The sequence below is a fragment of the Mustela putorius genome, unplaced genomic scaffold (genome assembly GCF_011764305.1).
Source record: "Mustela putorius furo isolate JIRA1106 unplaced genomic scaffold, ASM1176430v1.1 tig00003853_pilon_pilon_pilon, whole genome shotgun sequence".
Classification (NCBI taxonomy): Eukaryota; Metazoa; Chordata; class Mammalia; order Carnivora; family Mustelidae; genus Mustela; species Mustela putorius.
In genome coordinates, this window is record NW_025422005.1 from 10,350,706 (window position 1) to 10,367,767 (window position 17,062).

Genomic DNA, 17,062 nt, shown 5'->3' on the forward strand with positions numbered 1-17,062 from the left:
TGCAGACCTCTGAGAGGTTGCAGGGGGACCAGTAAGACTAGCAGTGAAATGAGCACTGGTGGCCAGTGGGCTACATAGAAACTTCTAGATCTGTTTACTCTATTGTTCTTTCTGCTTTCTCTCCTTCTCCCTCTCCCCTTTCCTCTTCATGTCAAAGAGTTGTCAACATTTTGAACTTAGATAACCCCTAAAAGTCCATATTCCTAGTAGCTTAAAAAAAAAAAAAAAAGGAAAGAAAGAACAAGAACGAACGAACCTCTAGTGACCCTGGAGGCACATTCCTGCATTATAGCCATCTACCTCTTCTTATTTGCCACAGTCCTCACCACTCCCTAAAGTCTTGCTGACACCGAATCCAAGTGGCAAGTGCTAGGTATTCATGCTTGTGCTGCTGTTTTCATGTCATGGAATTAAGAGAAAATTTCACGTCTCTATCAAAAGTGGAAAGATAGACTAAGAGTTCCATGTACTTCGAGGAATATGGAAAAGAGCATGTTTCTTTGCGGAAGCACCTTCTTACCTGCTTATTATGCAAAGCGTGTCTAAGCCAAAGAATACAACCTAAATGCCCTAAAGAAAAAAACCACAGGGAGCCCAACACAGCCCACCTCACTCATTTATGTCCTCAGTTGGGTCCCTGAAGACGTTTGGAACAGACAATCTGTGCTGGGTGTCTCCAGAACGTGAAGGCATTCCCAGCTTCTCCCCTGGGGTGGCTCAGGGCAATTGTTCTTTTGTTCTGTTTTGCCTGTTATCCCAGAAAAGGCAAAAGAATTGAGGGTTTTCCAGCATCTCCTATCACTTGGTCTGAGATCAGTTTCCTCCCTTCAGTGTCGTGTGGGTGTTTAACCCCATGGGTGGTTTTCTTCCTCGGCTGGGTGTTACTGGCCAGCTTTCCTTCGGTGTTACTGGTCAGCTTTCCACTGAGCAGTTCAGGTCCCAGAGAGGGGAAGGGGTCTGAGACAGCCCTGTGGACCTCTACAGCTGGGCTAGTTTTCCCATTATTGGGAGGGTGAGGAAAGGGGAAGGTAGAAGCTGGCAAGGCCATGATGGATGGTGTCCAGACCACAGTGCTTGCAAAGGGATGGGGCTCCTCGCCCACAGACGGGAAAGTCACCTGTGAACAGTTTTAGACACTTGGGGCTGGGTGGAGGGAAGTCATTTATTTCCCACAGCTTGATGGAGAGCCATATGCCAGTGACCTAGAAATTCCCAGGGCTCAGGCCTGGGAACCAGAGGTTACAGAGCCAGGCCCGGTGCTGCCTGGAAGGGGAGGCTGGGGACATCCCTGGAAGGTGTGAGTTCTCACCTGGCTATGCTGCCTCCGAGGCTCCCCTTGTCTACACTAGGGGGGAAACCGGACTTGCTTCCTGGGGCTGCGGGGAGATAATTAGTCCTTCTAAAGAGCATCATAATCCTCAGATCAAAGAGGGCTTGGGGCTGTAAATTCATTTTACAGTGAGCTCCACAAGCCACTGGAGCACCCACTCCAGCGCTCAGGTTTGGGTTTGCAGACCCAAGATGCCACCTCGGACCAGGCTTAGCTGGAGAACTAACTGGCCCCCCACCCACTCCTGGGGTCCAAGCCTGGCCTTCCCTGGGAGTCCCCTCACCTGCCACATGATTGTGGCTGAGGAGTCTTCAGAAGCATCTCTGATGGTGGACCGGGTGGGAATCACTGATGCCTCATTTTATAGATGAGGTAACTGAGGCTCAAGGAAGTGAGATGTAGACATAGGGCACCCCACCAGATCACAGTCTGCTTAGGGATGTGGACCATGTCGGACCCCCACCCCCACCCCCACGCCCACCTCGCCAACCCCCGGCCCAGTGAATGTGCTCAGTATTATATTGACTTGAAGAACGCCTCGTCACACAGTACAGATGAGCAAAGGAAATGTCCCAAGGCTACCGCCAGGTTCCCGCTCCATTCTTTCTGCCCTCTCCTGGCCATTGATTGGGACTTCAGGTCTCCGGCAGCGCTGTCACAAGGATGTCAGAAGAGTGGAGACGTATGCAAATTGGGGTACCAGGCGGCCTTCCCCCAGATGCACTCACTTGGGGCTTTCAAAGACCTGGGTGCAGGCCAGTCCCTTCCGAACCCTGCGCCACTGTCCGTCTTTCTGACCCGCAGTCTCTCCAGAAATGACCATGTTGGGGATGCGCCGAGCGTCCCCAGAATGGGGACGAAGCGCTCCTGGAGGCCGTGGGGCGAGTCCCGGCGCCGCCGAGGGGCCGGGGGCGGAGCCGGGGGGGGGGGCGGGGCGCGGGGCGGGGCGGGGCGAGCGGCGGGCCCTCGCCAGCCCGGAAGGAGCGGGAGGAGGAGCCGCGGGAGTGAGAGTCGTTCCCACGTGAGAGGCCGGCGGCCGAATTCCTCGCGTGCGGCGGCCGCGGACGGCCCCGCGTCGGCCGGACGGAGAGCCCCGGTCCGGCGCGCGCGGGCGGCCGGCGGGCGGCGGGGGCGGCGCTCGGCTGCGCCCCGATGCGGCGGCGGCCCGGGAGGCTGTGAGCCCCGCGCCCGTCGTCGGAGCCCCCCGCGCCGCCGCGGCAGCGCCCCCCGGGCACGCGGCATGCGGGCGGCCGACTCGGGCACCTGGGAGCGCGTCCGCCAGCTGGCGGCGCAGGGCGAGCCGGCGCCTTCCTGCGGGGCGGGGGCCGGGCCGGCGCGCCCCCGGGGGCCTGCAGCCTGCGAGCCGGGCGCGGACGCCGGGGGGCCGGCCGATCGGCCCCGCGCCGGGGCGCCCTCCGTTCGAGCGGATGGCGACTGCAGCCAGCCGGGTAGGTGCGCGCGGGGCGGGGAGGGCGGCGCGGCCGCAGGCCCGGGGAGCCGCCGGGGCCGGGCACGCGGGGGCGCTCCCGGCCGGATCGCCGAGCGCCGGTGGCAAAGTTCTCGCCGCGCGCCGCGCCCCGGGCGCCGGGAGGGGGCCAGGGGGAGTCGCGCGGGACGCGGAGTTCTTCGGCTCGCGGGCGGGGGGCTCCGGCGCTCGCCGCTTTCCGGCCGAGCCCCCAGAGCGAGCTGCAGGGGCAGGTCAAGGCCACGCCTGCCGGAGTTGTGAGATGCCGGGGCGCCCCGGACCTGCCCTGGGAGGCGTGGGAAAGGGGCCAGCCCGGCACGAAGTTGGGGCGGCCCCTCTCCCGCCGCACCTGTAACCCACCTGGCAGCCCCGTAAAGTGCCAGGAGAGCCCTGCTTTACCGCAGCCTCTTTGAGCGGAACATGATGGCCCGCTTTTGCTGGGAGAGGAGAGGTTTCTCTTCCACTTGGACTAATGCAGAAAGAAATCGAGGCGGTGCAGACACAATGCGAGGGTCTGATTGTGTATCATTGGCTAATCTGCCCCAAACTGAGGACCGCGTTTTAATGTTAAAATATTCCGAGTGCGTGCGCCCCTTCCATTCTGTTCCGGTCTAAACTGCCCCCCGCCCTCGCAAGTTACGTCTTTTGGGGGTGGGGGGTGGGTTTGCCCAGAGAACCCCCTGGATCCCCTTGACTTTAGAGCGGCTTCCAAGAAGTGTCTGTCCTCATCAGTGTGAAGTTGGAATACTTTTTCCAGGAAAAAGAGGGGAAGGGGGCGTACAACATGGTTATTCATTATTTCTTGGATACCTATTGTGTTCCCGTAATTTACGTGGCGCGTGTCCTTAAAATTTTATCACAGCTCTGGGAGGGAAGCTGTGTTATCTTCGTGAAGATAAAGACAGAAAACACCAGAGTTTGAGCAACTTGCCCAGGGTCCCGCAATTTCAAATATTCTCTGTCGGTTAACACCAGAATGCCTCTCCTAGACAGCAAGCTTAACCAGCTGGGAAACACCAGGCTTATTTACCTAATAATTATTTCTTTCCTATGAGAAAAAGCCAGCACCAATGCCCCCTAATTCCAGGTTGCCTGCCTTGGTCTCCCAAGGAGACAGGATCCTGACAACCACAGGCATAGCCGCAGGAGCTGGGACCACGGGCCAGTTGGCGGTGATGAGCTGAGCTGGTGCTGGTGTCCTGGTGCCGTGGACGTCTTGGGTCACCAAGGGTCTAGAGAAGGGACACTGAGCCCTGGAAGGAGCTTGGGACCTTGGACCATTTGCCCTGGGGCTGGGGCTGGGCCTGCTGGAGACCGTCCCACCTCCTTCCCAGCTGCACAGAGCAGTTAGAGGCCAAGACAGCTTGGTGTAAAACAAGAGCAAAACAAGAGCCCAGATGCGAAGAACAAGCAAGTAGGAGAGCTTGGGCAAGTTGCTTAATCTTTTTGAGACTCATTTTACCCATCCAAAAAGTGCTGATAATAACTAGTGCCACCCAACATTTTGATCATTCCAAAGCTAGCGTCTTCAAATCACCTTGCCTTGTTCATAGTTGATGTTTCATAAAAGTTAGTTATCAGCTTCCGTGGTGGGGCACCCGTCAGGGCCCCGCTGACTCGGTGTCCCATTGGGATATGATGCTATCTGTTCCATCTCTGCCCTCCTGAACTGTGTGGAGATGAGATTGGTCTTGACTCTTGTGCCAGTGGGTTGTTATTATGTAAACATGGAGGAGATGGCTGGGTGGAGAGAGATCTGTTTACTTTGTGTCTACTTAGACTCCATTTGTGTATTCATAATAACAATATCCTAATGACATGGTGTAGCTGAGAACCGCCTGTCTCCAAGGCCTTGGGGGGTGCTTGTTATTCCGATAGCCCTCCTGGTGTCCCTTTAGGGCAGAAGAGCAGTGGAAATCTCCTGATTGACGGTTGGTATCCCGGGCGTGAATGAAGATCAAGGCAGCAGCTACACCAGTCAAGTCTGGAGTACCTCTCCACCCCACCAGCCGCCCTTCACCCCCCCTTCTGCTCTCCAGTTCTTAAAGATCAAATGCAGTTTCTAAGAACTTTCGTGGTGGCTGGGTGTTGAGGTCAGCCTGTCGTGGACATGGATTCTCGAACCTTTGGATGTTAGATGAGAAGCTCTTCTGGCTCAGAACCCCAAGCTGAAATTATTGTTGAAATAAACATTTCAGCCAGGCTGTGAGGGGGCTCGTCCCAGGATCTCAGCACATCGGCCCCCAGCTGAATGTGATGTTTGGTTGAGGGAGCGGAACAGTGAGGACCCTGCTGGGTGACACAGTCTGGGAATTGGCACCTTCAGAGGTACAGGGAAGAGGGAAGGATGGGGGTGCCGCTGGCTTGGCAGGGTGGAAGCCGGACACTTGGACATTACTCACGGAGGGGATCCTGAGACCTGCAGAGTGATGGACTCTGTGCTGGTGACAGCTTGGGCCCCCAGGGTGGGGCCCCTTCCAGGGAAGGTGTCCATTCTTTGTGCACAGGCTAAGGACCCGAGCCAGAGATGCAGAAATTAGACACGTGCTCAGTCTGCACCTGGTTCTGCCTCAAAGCTGTGTGACCTTGAGATACTCAGTCACTCAGTTTCCCTGATGGTGCGTGGCAGGACTAACTCTACCCGAGGGGAGATCATCCAGGACCCCCTCCCTGCCCCAGAGTAAAGCAGGTGCTCCCTGAGCCTTCTTCGGCACATGCCTTCATTCCATCACATTTCTTGAGCCACTACCTTGCCAGGCACCACGGTGGCTGCCAGGGATCTATAGTAGCGCAGGGGACAGCTGCAGCCCCTGTTTCCATGGAGCTTCTTATCTGTGGGAGGAGATTTCCAGCAGGCAAGTCCACACAGGATGTGTCAGGAGACGGGAGGGCTGTACAGGAAAGTAAAGCCAGGTGAGGAGTTAGAGCGATGGGAGCGGGCGCTGGTCCGTCCGTCTTGGGGTGTTGGGGCCAGAGAGAATGAAGTGAGCTGCACGGGTGCGGCGTCCGTAAGGCAAGGGCACCAAGTCATTGTTGAAAAGTTGTTGGTCAGTTCGGATCTTCGGAGTCCGGGCACTCTATCTGTCCCATGGGACCCACCCTGGGGTCCCAGGCTTGTGGACCCAGTTCAGATGCCATGCCTCCTGAAGCTTTTCTCTTAACGCTTAACTCTTATAAAGTCCCAGGACCTAATGAAGCCTCTTGAACCTCAACCTTTTCTCTTAGTCATTGGGATTCTTACTTCCTCGAGCCCCTCACACAAAGCCTCCTGGCCCAGGGCACCAGGCCCCTGTGGATCTGTGTGCTGGCTCTCAGTGCTCTGCTGTACCCTCCCAGGGGCCCGGCATGGTGCGAACCAAATGCGATGCGTTGTCTTAATCAGTCCTCCAAGGACCCCAGCAGGGAGGTGCCATTGCCAGTCCCGGAGGAGAAACCGGGTGCCCGGGATCACGCAGCTGGGGGGGGGGGTATCTCAACGAGGACTTGGTTGTGGGGTCCCAGATTGTAGCCCTCCCAGCACCTTGAGGGAAACACCTTGTATTGATCTCTAAAACATAGACCCCCGTGACAGTCCATTTTCTCTTTACATTTTTACCTTTAGAAAGAAGGAGGGGGTGGTTGTCCTCTCCTTGACATTCCTTGTTTTAAGCAAATCAGGCATTTGCTTATCTGTGTGTCTTTAGCAACTTTAGCAATAGGTTGGCCTCCTGTTATCCCCTTCTGGAAAGGGTTTCCGCAGGGTTGCAAGTGAGATTAAATCTCCCCATTGGAACTGGGGACACTCTTAGAAAGCCAGCCAGTAGGACTACCAGGGTTTCCTGCGGACGTCCTTGCCCCCGCCGAGTGGGACAGACACAGCCGGGACAGCTGAGTGGGAGTGAAAGTCCCCGCTCTTGAAAACAATTCTGATCGGGTTCCCCTGTGGCCCAGCACCCTCACCGTGCGTGACTGCTCAAGGAGAGGGCTTGTACTTTCCTTTTGCCATGGCAGAGTTCAGGGCACCAGCCTTGGAATCAAAAACCCCCAGGTTTGATCGGCCAGATCTCCTGCTTACGAGCTGTGTGTCGCTAAGCAAGTTATTGAACGTCCCAATCCTCAGTTTACCCATCTATAAAATGGGATCATCCTACCCACTGCAGAGTAGTTGGACAGGAATCCGTGTGGTTAGCCCCCTTCCTACTCATGGAGTCCAGTGCTGCCAGGACTGTAAGAGGGAGGAGGGTTCCCATTTCTCCAGAGTCCAAAGAGATTGATTGTGTCTGTGTCGGTGTAAAATTTAAAAAAATTTTTTTTGAAGTTTGAGCTATTGGAGCTTGATGAGATTGATTGGCTGATTCTGTAGGACTGGTGGCTGCTTCTCTGGCCTTCTAAATAATTAGGAAATTTCCATAAGGCGTCCGTCATTATGCACACCCTGTGTTCTCTGTGATATTCCCCTCGAGTTAACTGGAGGACTTGCCAGGACCCTCCAGCCATCCTGAAAGCAGCTTACTTCGCTCTTAGTCATCTTAGAGCGAAGTCACCTGAGTGCATGGTTCAAGGAAAACAGCAAGCGCGAGCCTGGACCGAGCCCCCGCTCACCCACACAACAGCCAGCTGACAAAAGTGGAAAATCAGGTACACGGCTGTTTACACAGATTTTCGCCCCAGCAGATAAGCGCAGCCGACATATCATTAAAGCCGGCCAGAGCAGCCACTATGGGGATGCCGTGTTTGCTGTGAGTCACCAAGGGCTATAAACACTCCAGAGAGGATAGCAAGCCGTGTTTACAAGGTGTGTGTGTGTGCGCGTGTGCGTGCCTGCGTGTGTCGTTATTTTTTTATGAATTTACACCCCACAAATGCATTTCACGCTGAGCGTGTCAGAGGAGCGCCTGTCCCGGAGGGGGGGAGGCAGGAATGACTCCCATTCAAAAGGACCACCCCTTCTCTGCCCCTTGGGGCAGCCACCGTGAAGGTGGGGACTTCGTGCTTTCTCTGGTCTGCTGTTTAGACGCCTTCAGGAGAGGCCAGCTAGAAGACACGGGTTGTGGCGGTTCCTCAGAGCCCCTGACTAGTGGCATTAGTCCAAGAGGTGCGGGCGCAGCCCCGAATGTGGAAGGAATGACCAGCCAGAAAGGTAAGATGGGCAGATTGGCGAGTCCTGCCCCGAGCTGGGTGCCGCCACGCCCTGGGGGCTACGGCCAAGGTTAGCTGGTGGTGTCAGGCGGGACGCCCCTCGGTGGGCACCCTCCCTCTGTGTGCCGGGCCTTGGGGACCGCTCGGTGGGGGGGGGACGCCCACCACCTGGTGGCCTGACTGCAGGTGCCGACAGCCTCCTCTTTTGTAGCTGCCTGGGTCCGGAGACTGGCACGGGCGCCCAGCTCGTTGGGGCTGTAACTTTATCACAGGCATGGAGTGTGTTCGGTACCTTTTAATTGTCCAGAAGCTTCAGAAAGCTCTCCCCAGGGGCCCGGAGAGACGTAGGAACAGCAGCTGCGAGTTCCTGTCTGCTTTCTTCCTGTGCCCGCGTGGCTCTGCTCACCAGTGTGCTGCTGACTTTGAAGTCCTGTGCACCCAGGCAGGGAAGAAGGTGTCTTTCTGTTGGGGAAGGTCCTTTTCATGAGGAAGAAGTGTTGACCGAGGGCCGCCCAGGAGCTGGGCGCTCTGTCACCTGCCTTCCTGTCGGTCGTCCCCCACCCCAGTAAGGTAGTCCGCATCCTCCCCTTCGGAAAGGCGACGGGGTTGAGGCCTGAAGCAGTTACAGAGGTTGCAGTTGGTGGCTGTTCCCAGAAGCCATGCGGTCTGCCCCAGGACCATTGCTTCTCCCTCCGGTCGCCTTCATCAGCTGACCATTCCCTGAGGGCCACCTGGGCACCGGGCGGGGGCTGCGATGCCAGGTGTCACGGGGCTCTCTCCCTGGCGTCTTTGACACGCTGGTTTCCAATCAGCCAGAGGCAGCTGGGAGCAAGGCCGCTCGGGCCCAGAGCTGCTCAGTTGGCTCCGGGAGAGATACCCAGCCCTTCGGCCCCAGCCAGAATCCAAAGAGCCCAGCCGGCCCCGTGCAGGAGGTCTGACGCAGGCAGAGAGTCCTGACCGGCGACCCGCAGCAGGGATGGGTCCGTTCGCTCTTTCCACAACACGGGGACACGGGCCCAGAGTGAGGAAAGGGCCCAGCCTGCAAGATGTCGGGCTTTCCAGGGCCAAATGGGGGGGCTCACAGATAGACGCGGGACCCTGGCAAAGCTGCGGACTTCCCTCATGTCCCCTTTGCCTCATCCCTCTTGACTCACTAAAAGGGGTTTCAGACTGGAGCTCACAGCGGTCCGGGGTGCCTGCCGGTATCTGGATCCTCGGGCTCCCCCCCCCCATAGGTCGGCCTGTAGGTCTGGGGAGGGGCCTGGGAATCTGTATTTGTGTCGAGCACCCTGGGGGAATGTGCGGCAAGGGTTTCGTGGACCTGGCTTTGAGAACCTCTTTGCCCCTTGCCTTTCTGGGGTAGGGTTCATTTTAGAGTAAGAAAAATTGGGCTGCGGACTCTGGTTTGCCCCCAGTGCCCTCACGGAGTCCTTAGAGCATCCTTCCCCTCCCGCAGGCGTCCCGAAGTGGACGGTCAGTATATGGACATTGTAGCCAACCGTCACTTTTTCTTTCTCTAGAGCGAGCCCGCCTCCCGCCCCCTGCCTGGGCACACCTGTGCTCCGAACCTGTTAGGAAGTGAGCCGTCGTGCTTGTCCGTCTTGTAGCCTTCCCCTCCGTCAGGCATCCCCAGCGGAGAGCGGAGTCCCCTGGGGTCCGTGGACTCCAGTGCAGATTCGGAGGCCCGCTTCCAAGATTGCCTGCCTCCGTTCATCCAGGGTGGAATTCAGACCCTGCGCTTTCTTTTTTGTCTTTTTTGCAGCAAAACCTACATAACACGGAATGGACCCCTTTGACCCTTTTTAAGTGTGCAGTTCAGTGGCATTAAGTACCTTGACAGGCATCACCACCATCCGTCTCCAGCCCTTTCTCATCTTCCCAGACAGTGACTGTCCCCACTGAGTAATGGCTCCCGGTAACCCAGCTTGCCACCTTGCATCTGTGCATTGGCCTAATGTAGGGACTGGACGCGGTGACCGCAGGACCCTGCCCTCCTCACGGACTGTCCATCCCTGCCCCCATGCTGCTGTTCCCAGAACCGCAGGTGGAGATCCCCTGCCCCCGGGCTTGCTTTATCTCTCGTGTTTTTTCCATTCCTTCCTGGAAAACATGACCACCTCTTACGTGCGCTGGGGAGGTCTGGGGAAGGAGTAAGTTCAGTTACCTTTCCTCTGTGAGTCAGTCCAGTCTGTGCTCGTTCCTACCTCTGCCTTCGTGATGCGTTAACTGTACCTTTTAGGGCGTAGTTGGTTTTGTTTGGTGTCGATTTCTTTGAAGGGGAGTTGCTGGGGCTTTTACGAGTTTGTTTTCCATACTATATTTGTGATTACTAAGCTAACTACTAAGGACTCCTCATTACCCTGGGGAGTCTAGCTCTGGCAGCCAACCAGGAGGAAGAAGAACCATCCTTGGGTTCTGGGGCAGGCATGGGTGCTGCCCCCGCCAACCGGGACCGCCTCCTCCCACCAGCAGGTGCAGGGGGCCTCTAAGGGTGAGCCAGAAATGTCACTCTTGGTGGAATCTTTTCTTTCTCTTACACCCTGGGAAAGATAGGGGAGGAGCCCCCTTTTTAGAGAAAGGGAAACAGAGGCAAGCATAATGTAATCGATCTCTCCAGACCAGACCTGTCTGTTAAACTCTTTGCAAAGATGGCAACATTCTAGACCCCTCCTGTCCCATATGGTAGCCACTGGCTTTAAAAATGTAGCTCGTATGACAGCAGAACTGAACTTCACACTTTATTTCATTGTCAAAGGCTCCATGTGGCGAGTGGCTGCTGTCGTGGCTGGCACAGCCGGCCTCAGGCCAAGAAAGGGGCCTGCAGAGGTCTCTGTGGCCCATCGCAGCCCGCGAGGCCTGCGAAGTGCACGTTTCCACCGTGGCCTGCATCAGAATCGCTCAGCGCTCACTGTGCTTTTTAAGTTCCCCGGCCCCCCAGAAGACCCTCACAGTCAAAAATATCTGGGGATGGGCCCACAAATCTGCATTTGAAACAAGTTCCCTCCACCACCACGTGATTCTGTCCCTCTCTGAAGCCTGAGGGTCAAGGCCTCCAGCGTCTTCCAACTTGACCTCCGTGGGTCTTTTCAGCCCTCAGTGACCCATCAGCGCCCGTGTCCCTTTGCCCTAACCCCAGCACCGCCTGCCATAGCCCCATGCCCCAGGCCAGCCGTTCTCAAGACGGGTGCCGAGACCAGCAACATCAGCCTCGCCTGAGAACTTGATAGTGGACGCAAATTCTCAGCCCAGCCCAGACCTGCAGAATTGGAAACAGGGATGGGCCCAGGAGTCTGGGGGATGCTTCTGCAGGCCAGTCACTGAGCAGGACTGCTCTGGGAAGCCCTGCTTACGTTTTCCCCAAAATCCTCTCTTCCATCCACCCCCCCCCCCCCCGCGCCTTCCACCTCCCCTGTGCCCTGGCCTGTTCTCTCACCGGCTGCCCAGAGCTGCTAAGACCCTTTTAAACCCAAGGGCTGCAGGGTGTGTGGCTTTACATGACGCGTCTGCATTTCACAAAGGCCTTTGGGGATCCTGGCCTTCCCCCAAGGGGTCACCCTAATGGGGATGTCATAGGGAGGCAAGCAGAGCAGCAGCCGACAGCACCCCCATCCCCCAAAGGTCCCAGGTGGTGGCCGCCCGCTCATCCTGGGCCAGAATCTCTGAGGAGCAGAGGGCCAGATGGGCCCATTTCCCTGGGACCCCTCTTGGGGACGGGGGCTCTAGCGCTCCCCTCCCAGGGTCCACTGGCGCCGAGGAAGTTGGCACAGCTCACAGCTGTGCTTAGCAGACGGCACTTGCGTGTCTCGCCTCTTCCCAGTGTGCGGAGAAAGCAAGGGAGGTGGAGGCCAGAATGTTCCAGCTCGCCATGCTGCTTACGCCCTGTGGGACTTCCCTTCTGCAGGTCACGCGCCTCTCTGCCTCAGTTTCCCTGTTCCACGAGATGAGATTCCTGTACCCGCAGCAATCTTGGTCCCTCTGGGATGCTGGTGAGGACAGACCTGTGCCTCGGGTAGCCAGCGCATTCTGGGTTGCCAGAACTTTCCTGGTTTCGGCCCTGGCAGTCCCATTCCGTGGGAAACACCTCGGTCCCGGGCAAACCGGGACAGTTGGTACCCGCTCCATCTCCCAGTGGCTTCTGGACACTGTTGCTGCCGTATGGCACACGACCCCCCTACCCCACCCCACTGGGGGAACCCGTGCCCTCCCAGCAGCTAAGGCATCACCTGCCTGGCCTTTGACCCCCTCTGCCTTCACTGACCTTCTGGCCCTGCCCCCTCCCTCCCCGCTCATTTATGTCTCTGGGCAACAGCTGCTGCTTGGATTGACCCACACCTTGGATTCTAGCTGAGCACCTGTTTACTATCACACCTGCTCATTTTTTCCACACTCAGTGACTCCCTGGATAGAGATACTCAGGCGACTAGGTGTCTGGGGCTGACCAGCTGAGCCAAACCGTTTCTCCCTGTTGGTGCCTACACTCTGGAGGAGGGTTTTTCTGTCTGGCACCCTTAGACCTTGAACCAGAAGGAAAGACTCTCCGGGTCTGCCAAGCCTGAGCTTAGTGCCGGGGACCACGAACATTCCACCGTCTCTCCTCACCCTGCACTGACTCCAAATCCCATCCTGTCCTGGGCCCCCGGCCCTGCTGCAAAGCCTTTCTTGTTCATTGCCACAGACCTTCGTCATGCGGAGCGTAGTGGCGCTGTGACCGGGGCATTTCTTGAGTGTAACCCTGGGGCTGTCCTCTGAACTGGAACCTTTGAGGGGGCAGGGACCATAGGGGCACCCAGATATCTGTCTCCTTCTGTGTTTGCCTGGAGCACGGAGCAGGGCTCCAGGAAATGCTCCGTCTGGGAGGAAACACGCACCCGCGAATGTTTGAGCTGGCGGGACCTTAGAAGTTTAATCTGGCCGACGTACTGGCACACCTTTGGAGGAGCCCCTCCTGGCAGGTAGGGCAGCACCTGGAGAACCCCTGCAGCCCCCACGAGTCCCTGTCTGGGTTTTCAGGGGTCAGTAAATATATCCCTCTTTTCTTCGGGAATTTGGAGGCAACTGAAGGATGGAGGCAGGAAGAGGACCCATGAAGAACGTGACTCGGGTCGTGCCCACCCACCTTCGCTCTCAGCCCGGGTCTGAGGCGTCAATGATGAGTCCGCTTGCTTCTCCAGCTGTCCTCGTTCTCCGGTCACCTGGTCACTGTGTCTCTATAAACAGGTGTTTCGGTGTGTGCTGCAGGCTCCAGATTCACTGATGTTCTTTTCTTCCATTTGGCCTGCCAGCATTTGTGGTGCACCCGCCTGGGTCAGAATCCTTCCTAAGTAGCAGGGATATGATCGTAGATCAAACACAGTCCTCCCCACCCGCTTCAAGTCAAGGGGATTTGCAGAGAATCAGACACGGAAAACTCTGTGTTTTGGGTGTCCCTGAAAATTTCCTAAAATGCTTTTCTGCTTCCTCACTTTGGTGAGCAGGGCACAGGGGACCCAGATGACTCCTTTTTTAGAATCAGGCTTCTGCAGACCCTCGGGGTTCTAACTCCAAGCCTGAAACCCTCCCCCCCGCACCCCCACCGATAGCTTTCCGGGCTTGGGTTAAGGAAGGTAAGAATCCGTTGCATTGCTGAGCCTTGTCATTGTTTGCTGCTTTGTCCTCAAACATGAGCCAGAGTTCTAGTAAGCTAGACACTTGAGCTAGCTGGGACCTGGTTAGAAGAGGTCAGGTTGTCTCCCCCTCCCGCACGTACACCATCTCTCTCAAATAAATAAAACTAAAAAAAGGAAGAAGAGGAGGTTTGGTTGTGTGTTTGAGCAGCTGGTGTTTGGAACAACCCGCAGCTCCTCTTCCCTCTCTACATGCCAGGCTCTTGGGGTGGGCATCAGGTGTGTCCCTGTGTGACCGCCTCTCCAAGGTGACTGGGCCTCTGTCTGCAGCCGGCCCTGATGACCTCTGGAGGCAGAACCCCGCCCTCTCGCTGTCCCTGAGCCAGCTCTGCCTTCCGGCTTCCTGGGCTGACGCACTGGTCCTGTTCCCTGGGTTCCTTTTGGAGACTTGCTGTTTGCGGCGTTGATGAACCAGTGGCCTGAGCACTGGTGGGCTCAGAGGGACTCTGCCTCTCCTCCGTCCCCCACATCACCTTAAACATGCCCTCGGAGGTCTGACATCACTTGTGTACAATAAGGCGGAAACCATGCAGGGGAACCTGACCCAGGAACTCCTGCTTGGCAGGATTGCCTACGTTCAACACCCCAAATAAATTGATGCATTAATCACCCCATTTTACAGATGAAGTCCCTGAGGCACAGGGAAATAAAGAAACTCGTCCCAAGCCATAGAGACAGGAAGCTGAGAAATTAAGATTCAGCCAAAGGTCCAGCTGGGGTCCCACTGGAGCCCACAGTAGCCGTTACTCTCTTGTCCCTACTGCCGGGCACGCTGCAGTGTCCTTGTCCCCATCCTCCGCTGGGGCATGGCAGCTTCTGAGGTGAGCAGTCACAGAGGGACTTGATCCATTGAAAGGCCAGGCACACCCCTTCTGTCCAGGGCTGCCCGTGGCTGCCTCCAGGGCTTGGGCTGGTCCCTTATGAAGGGGCAGCTCAGCAAACTCCAGCCAGAGGCTCAGGTGGGGGGGAACTCTGCACAGGCATCCCAACAGCGGGTTCCCTCCCAGGGCTGCGTGCTTCCTGCTGCTCTTGGCTGTAACATGCTCAAGATAACAGGTTACGGGGTGTTCAGTGACTTGCCCGTTCACCCTAGGAGGTAGGGAGGTGTGATCGCTGTCATTCAGAGTGGCACTTGAGGCTCAGAGAGATCCATGCTTACTGCTCAAAAACTGTTCGTGAAAAAATTTTGTATTGTTTGCCCTTCTTACTTTCCTACCACCTGCCTAGAGAGTCATGTAGTTGCAGGGCCTGCTGAGTTACAAATAATAGAAATACAACAGAAACAGACTCACAGAGAGGAAAATCAATAGCTCCGCATAACTGAGATAGTCAGAGATAAAGTTAGCTTCAGGCATAGCTGCATCCAGGTGCTCAAATGATGTCATCTCCCAGCTCTCTTTTCATCTGTTTGGGCGTTATCCTTTCTGGTATCAGAAGTGACCCCTCACAAAACTGTGTCACACTTACCTTTCTATGATCACAGGGCAGAAAGTCTTTCACTGTCAGTATTTCCAGAAATCCAAGGACTGATTATCATTGGCTTAGCTGTAATCATGTGACAGCTCTGAACCAATCACCTGGTCTGGGTCTGCACCCTGTCCTGGAGTTAGTTGGGGTGGGGGTTGTGAGCCCCCAGGGAAACTCCCAAGTTGGATGTTAGCCAGAGGAAAGTCAGGGAGGATGGACTGGAAATGGAAGCCCCAAGGCAAATGTGGGGGCTGAGTGCTGTGGGGTGTGAGCTGATTCCTTTAGCAGGTGCATGTCTATGCCCCTCGCTAGGTGTCATGAGGTTGAGAGGAAAGCCTTGGATGCAGACCCTGTCAGTTAAAGATGTTGCAGGTGTTGAGCAGCTACTATCGGCTGGGACCTCTTCTACACCCATGTGGAGGAGCTCTGTTTTTTCTTCTATTAATCATTCATTCTTTCTCTCTAAGGACCACCTCTCAGCTCCCTTCTCAGTCTCCCAGTCATATGTTATTAGGACCCTTCCTTTTACATCCCTCTGTGTGTACCTCTTTGGTCACACCTGTCCCAGGTGGGCTTTTAGAAGGAGCCTGCCTCTGTTGGCTTCCTGAGCAGGGGCCTGGGTGGGGTTGATTTGGGCGTGCATAAATGCATGATGTGATGTTCCCCTTGCCAGCCTGTTGCCGCATCCCTGATGTTGCTGAGCACACTGAGGTCAGTGGCAGTAGCTGGCCCCTGGGCACTCCAGATGGCATCTGGCTTCTCTCAACCTCTCCACTGGGAGTCAGATTTTCCAGGCTCTCTGTGTAGAGCTTGGCCATCTCCCTGGAAAGCACTGATTGATTCCCCTTAGAGATGACCTGAAACCATACCCAGCAGACAGATGCTACCTTCTCACAGCAAAGCAGGGAGTGGGCAGCCAGAAGGTAAGAATTTAGAGAAAGGGATGGTTAGCTTGCCTCTGTGCCTGTCATTGTTAGAGGCTGGTTCCACATTTCCTTGGGTATCTGCCCCATGGAGGAGCATAAGTGAGCTCCCCCACTAACACAAGTACCCAGACCCAGGGCTCTGACTGTAGGGACATCAGAGTCATGTACCAAGTGCTCAGGGCTGTAACACCAGACTGCCTGTGTGCAGATGGTTCAACAGTGCGGACCTTGAGCAAGCTTCTTTAATCCTTCTGAGCCTCAGTTTCTCCATCTGTAAATTGGGGAGGCTATCACTACCTAGAAGAGGTTTCATGGAGATTAAATGAGATGATTTCTACAGTCTTTAGCATGGACCTTGGCACATAGTAGGTGATCGGTAAACATTGTTTGTATTAGTTTTATACCAGAATGGGTGCTGGAGAGATGCGAGGCTCCCCGCACAGATGCCCCCATAGCACAAGTCTAGGATCAATGATCAGTGGGAGATAACGGTCGTTGGGGCGGGGTAAGCTCCTGTCAGGGGAGAATTTCTGGAGGCTGCATCTGCTAGGGCTTTGTTTCCCCACTCGGAGGCAGGTGTCCGGCAGCAGTTTGTCAAAGACTGATAAATTGTGGGTAGTCTCCGCTAGGGGCTCTTGGGGAAACTGCTTTATCTTTCTGAGCCTCAGGTTCCTCATCCTGTCATGGAAATTACGAAATCCACCCTGCACAGCCAAGTATGCAGTAGGTACTTAATAAGTAAAGGCGCTGCTTTATTAATAAGCCATCTCAAATGGGTTGCAAATAATAAGATGTTTAGTAAACCTGGGCTTGGCATTGGCAGTATTGGAAGCATCTTCCCACAGGATCGGATGAGTGCATGTGATCCTGAATGCCCACCGGGCTCTCTGCCTGTTGGGACATGAGACTCTTGGCCATGACGGAGCTTTGAACCTTGTTGTCTGTGGCATACGGTCAGGTCAGGGCACTGTGCTGAGCAGTGATGATGGGAAGTACTTGGGGAGCCCGGGCCATGCGGGAACCCCCTGGTGAGAGGGAATGTGAGTTGGCCTTGGGGAAGTCCTGGATCTTGACCAACACCCCCCCACCCTTA

At 56.0% G+C, this 17,062-nt stretch overlaps 1 protein-coding gene across 4 annotated transcripts in view; it reads left to right on the forward strand.

The window, feature by feature from the left end:
• KAZN (kazrin, periplakin interacting protein) overlaps positions 1–17,062 on the forward strand; it is a 1,025,916-nt gene that overhangs the window by 879,848 nt on the left and 129,006 nt on the right. The window contains exon 1 of one of the 4 annotated variants that reach the window (XM_045063785.1): positions 2,328–2,778. The exons of 2 other annotated variants lie outside the window; for them this stretch is intronic. In XM_045063785.1, the coding sequence (XP_044919720.1) occupies positions 2,571–2,778 (208 nt within the window). In that variant the 5' untranslated portion in view covers positions 2,328–2,570. Of the gene's footprint in view, positions 1–2,327; positions 2,779–17,062 lie in introns of those variants that run through there. One more of the 4 variants, XM_045063787.1, reaches the window with a different exon arrangement.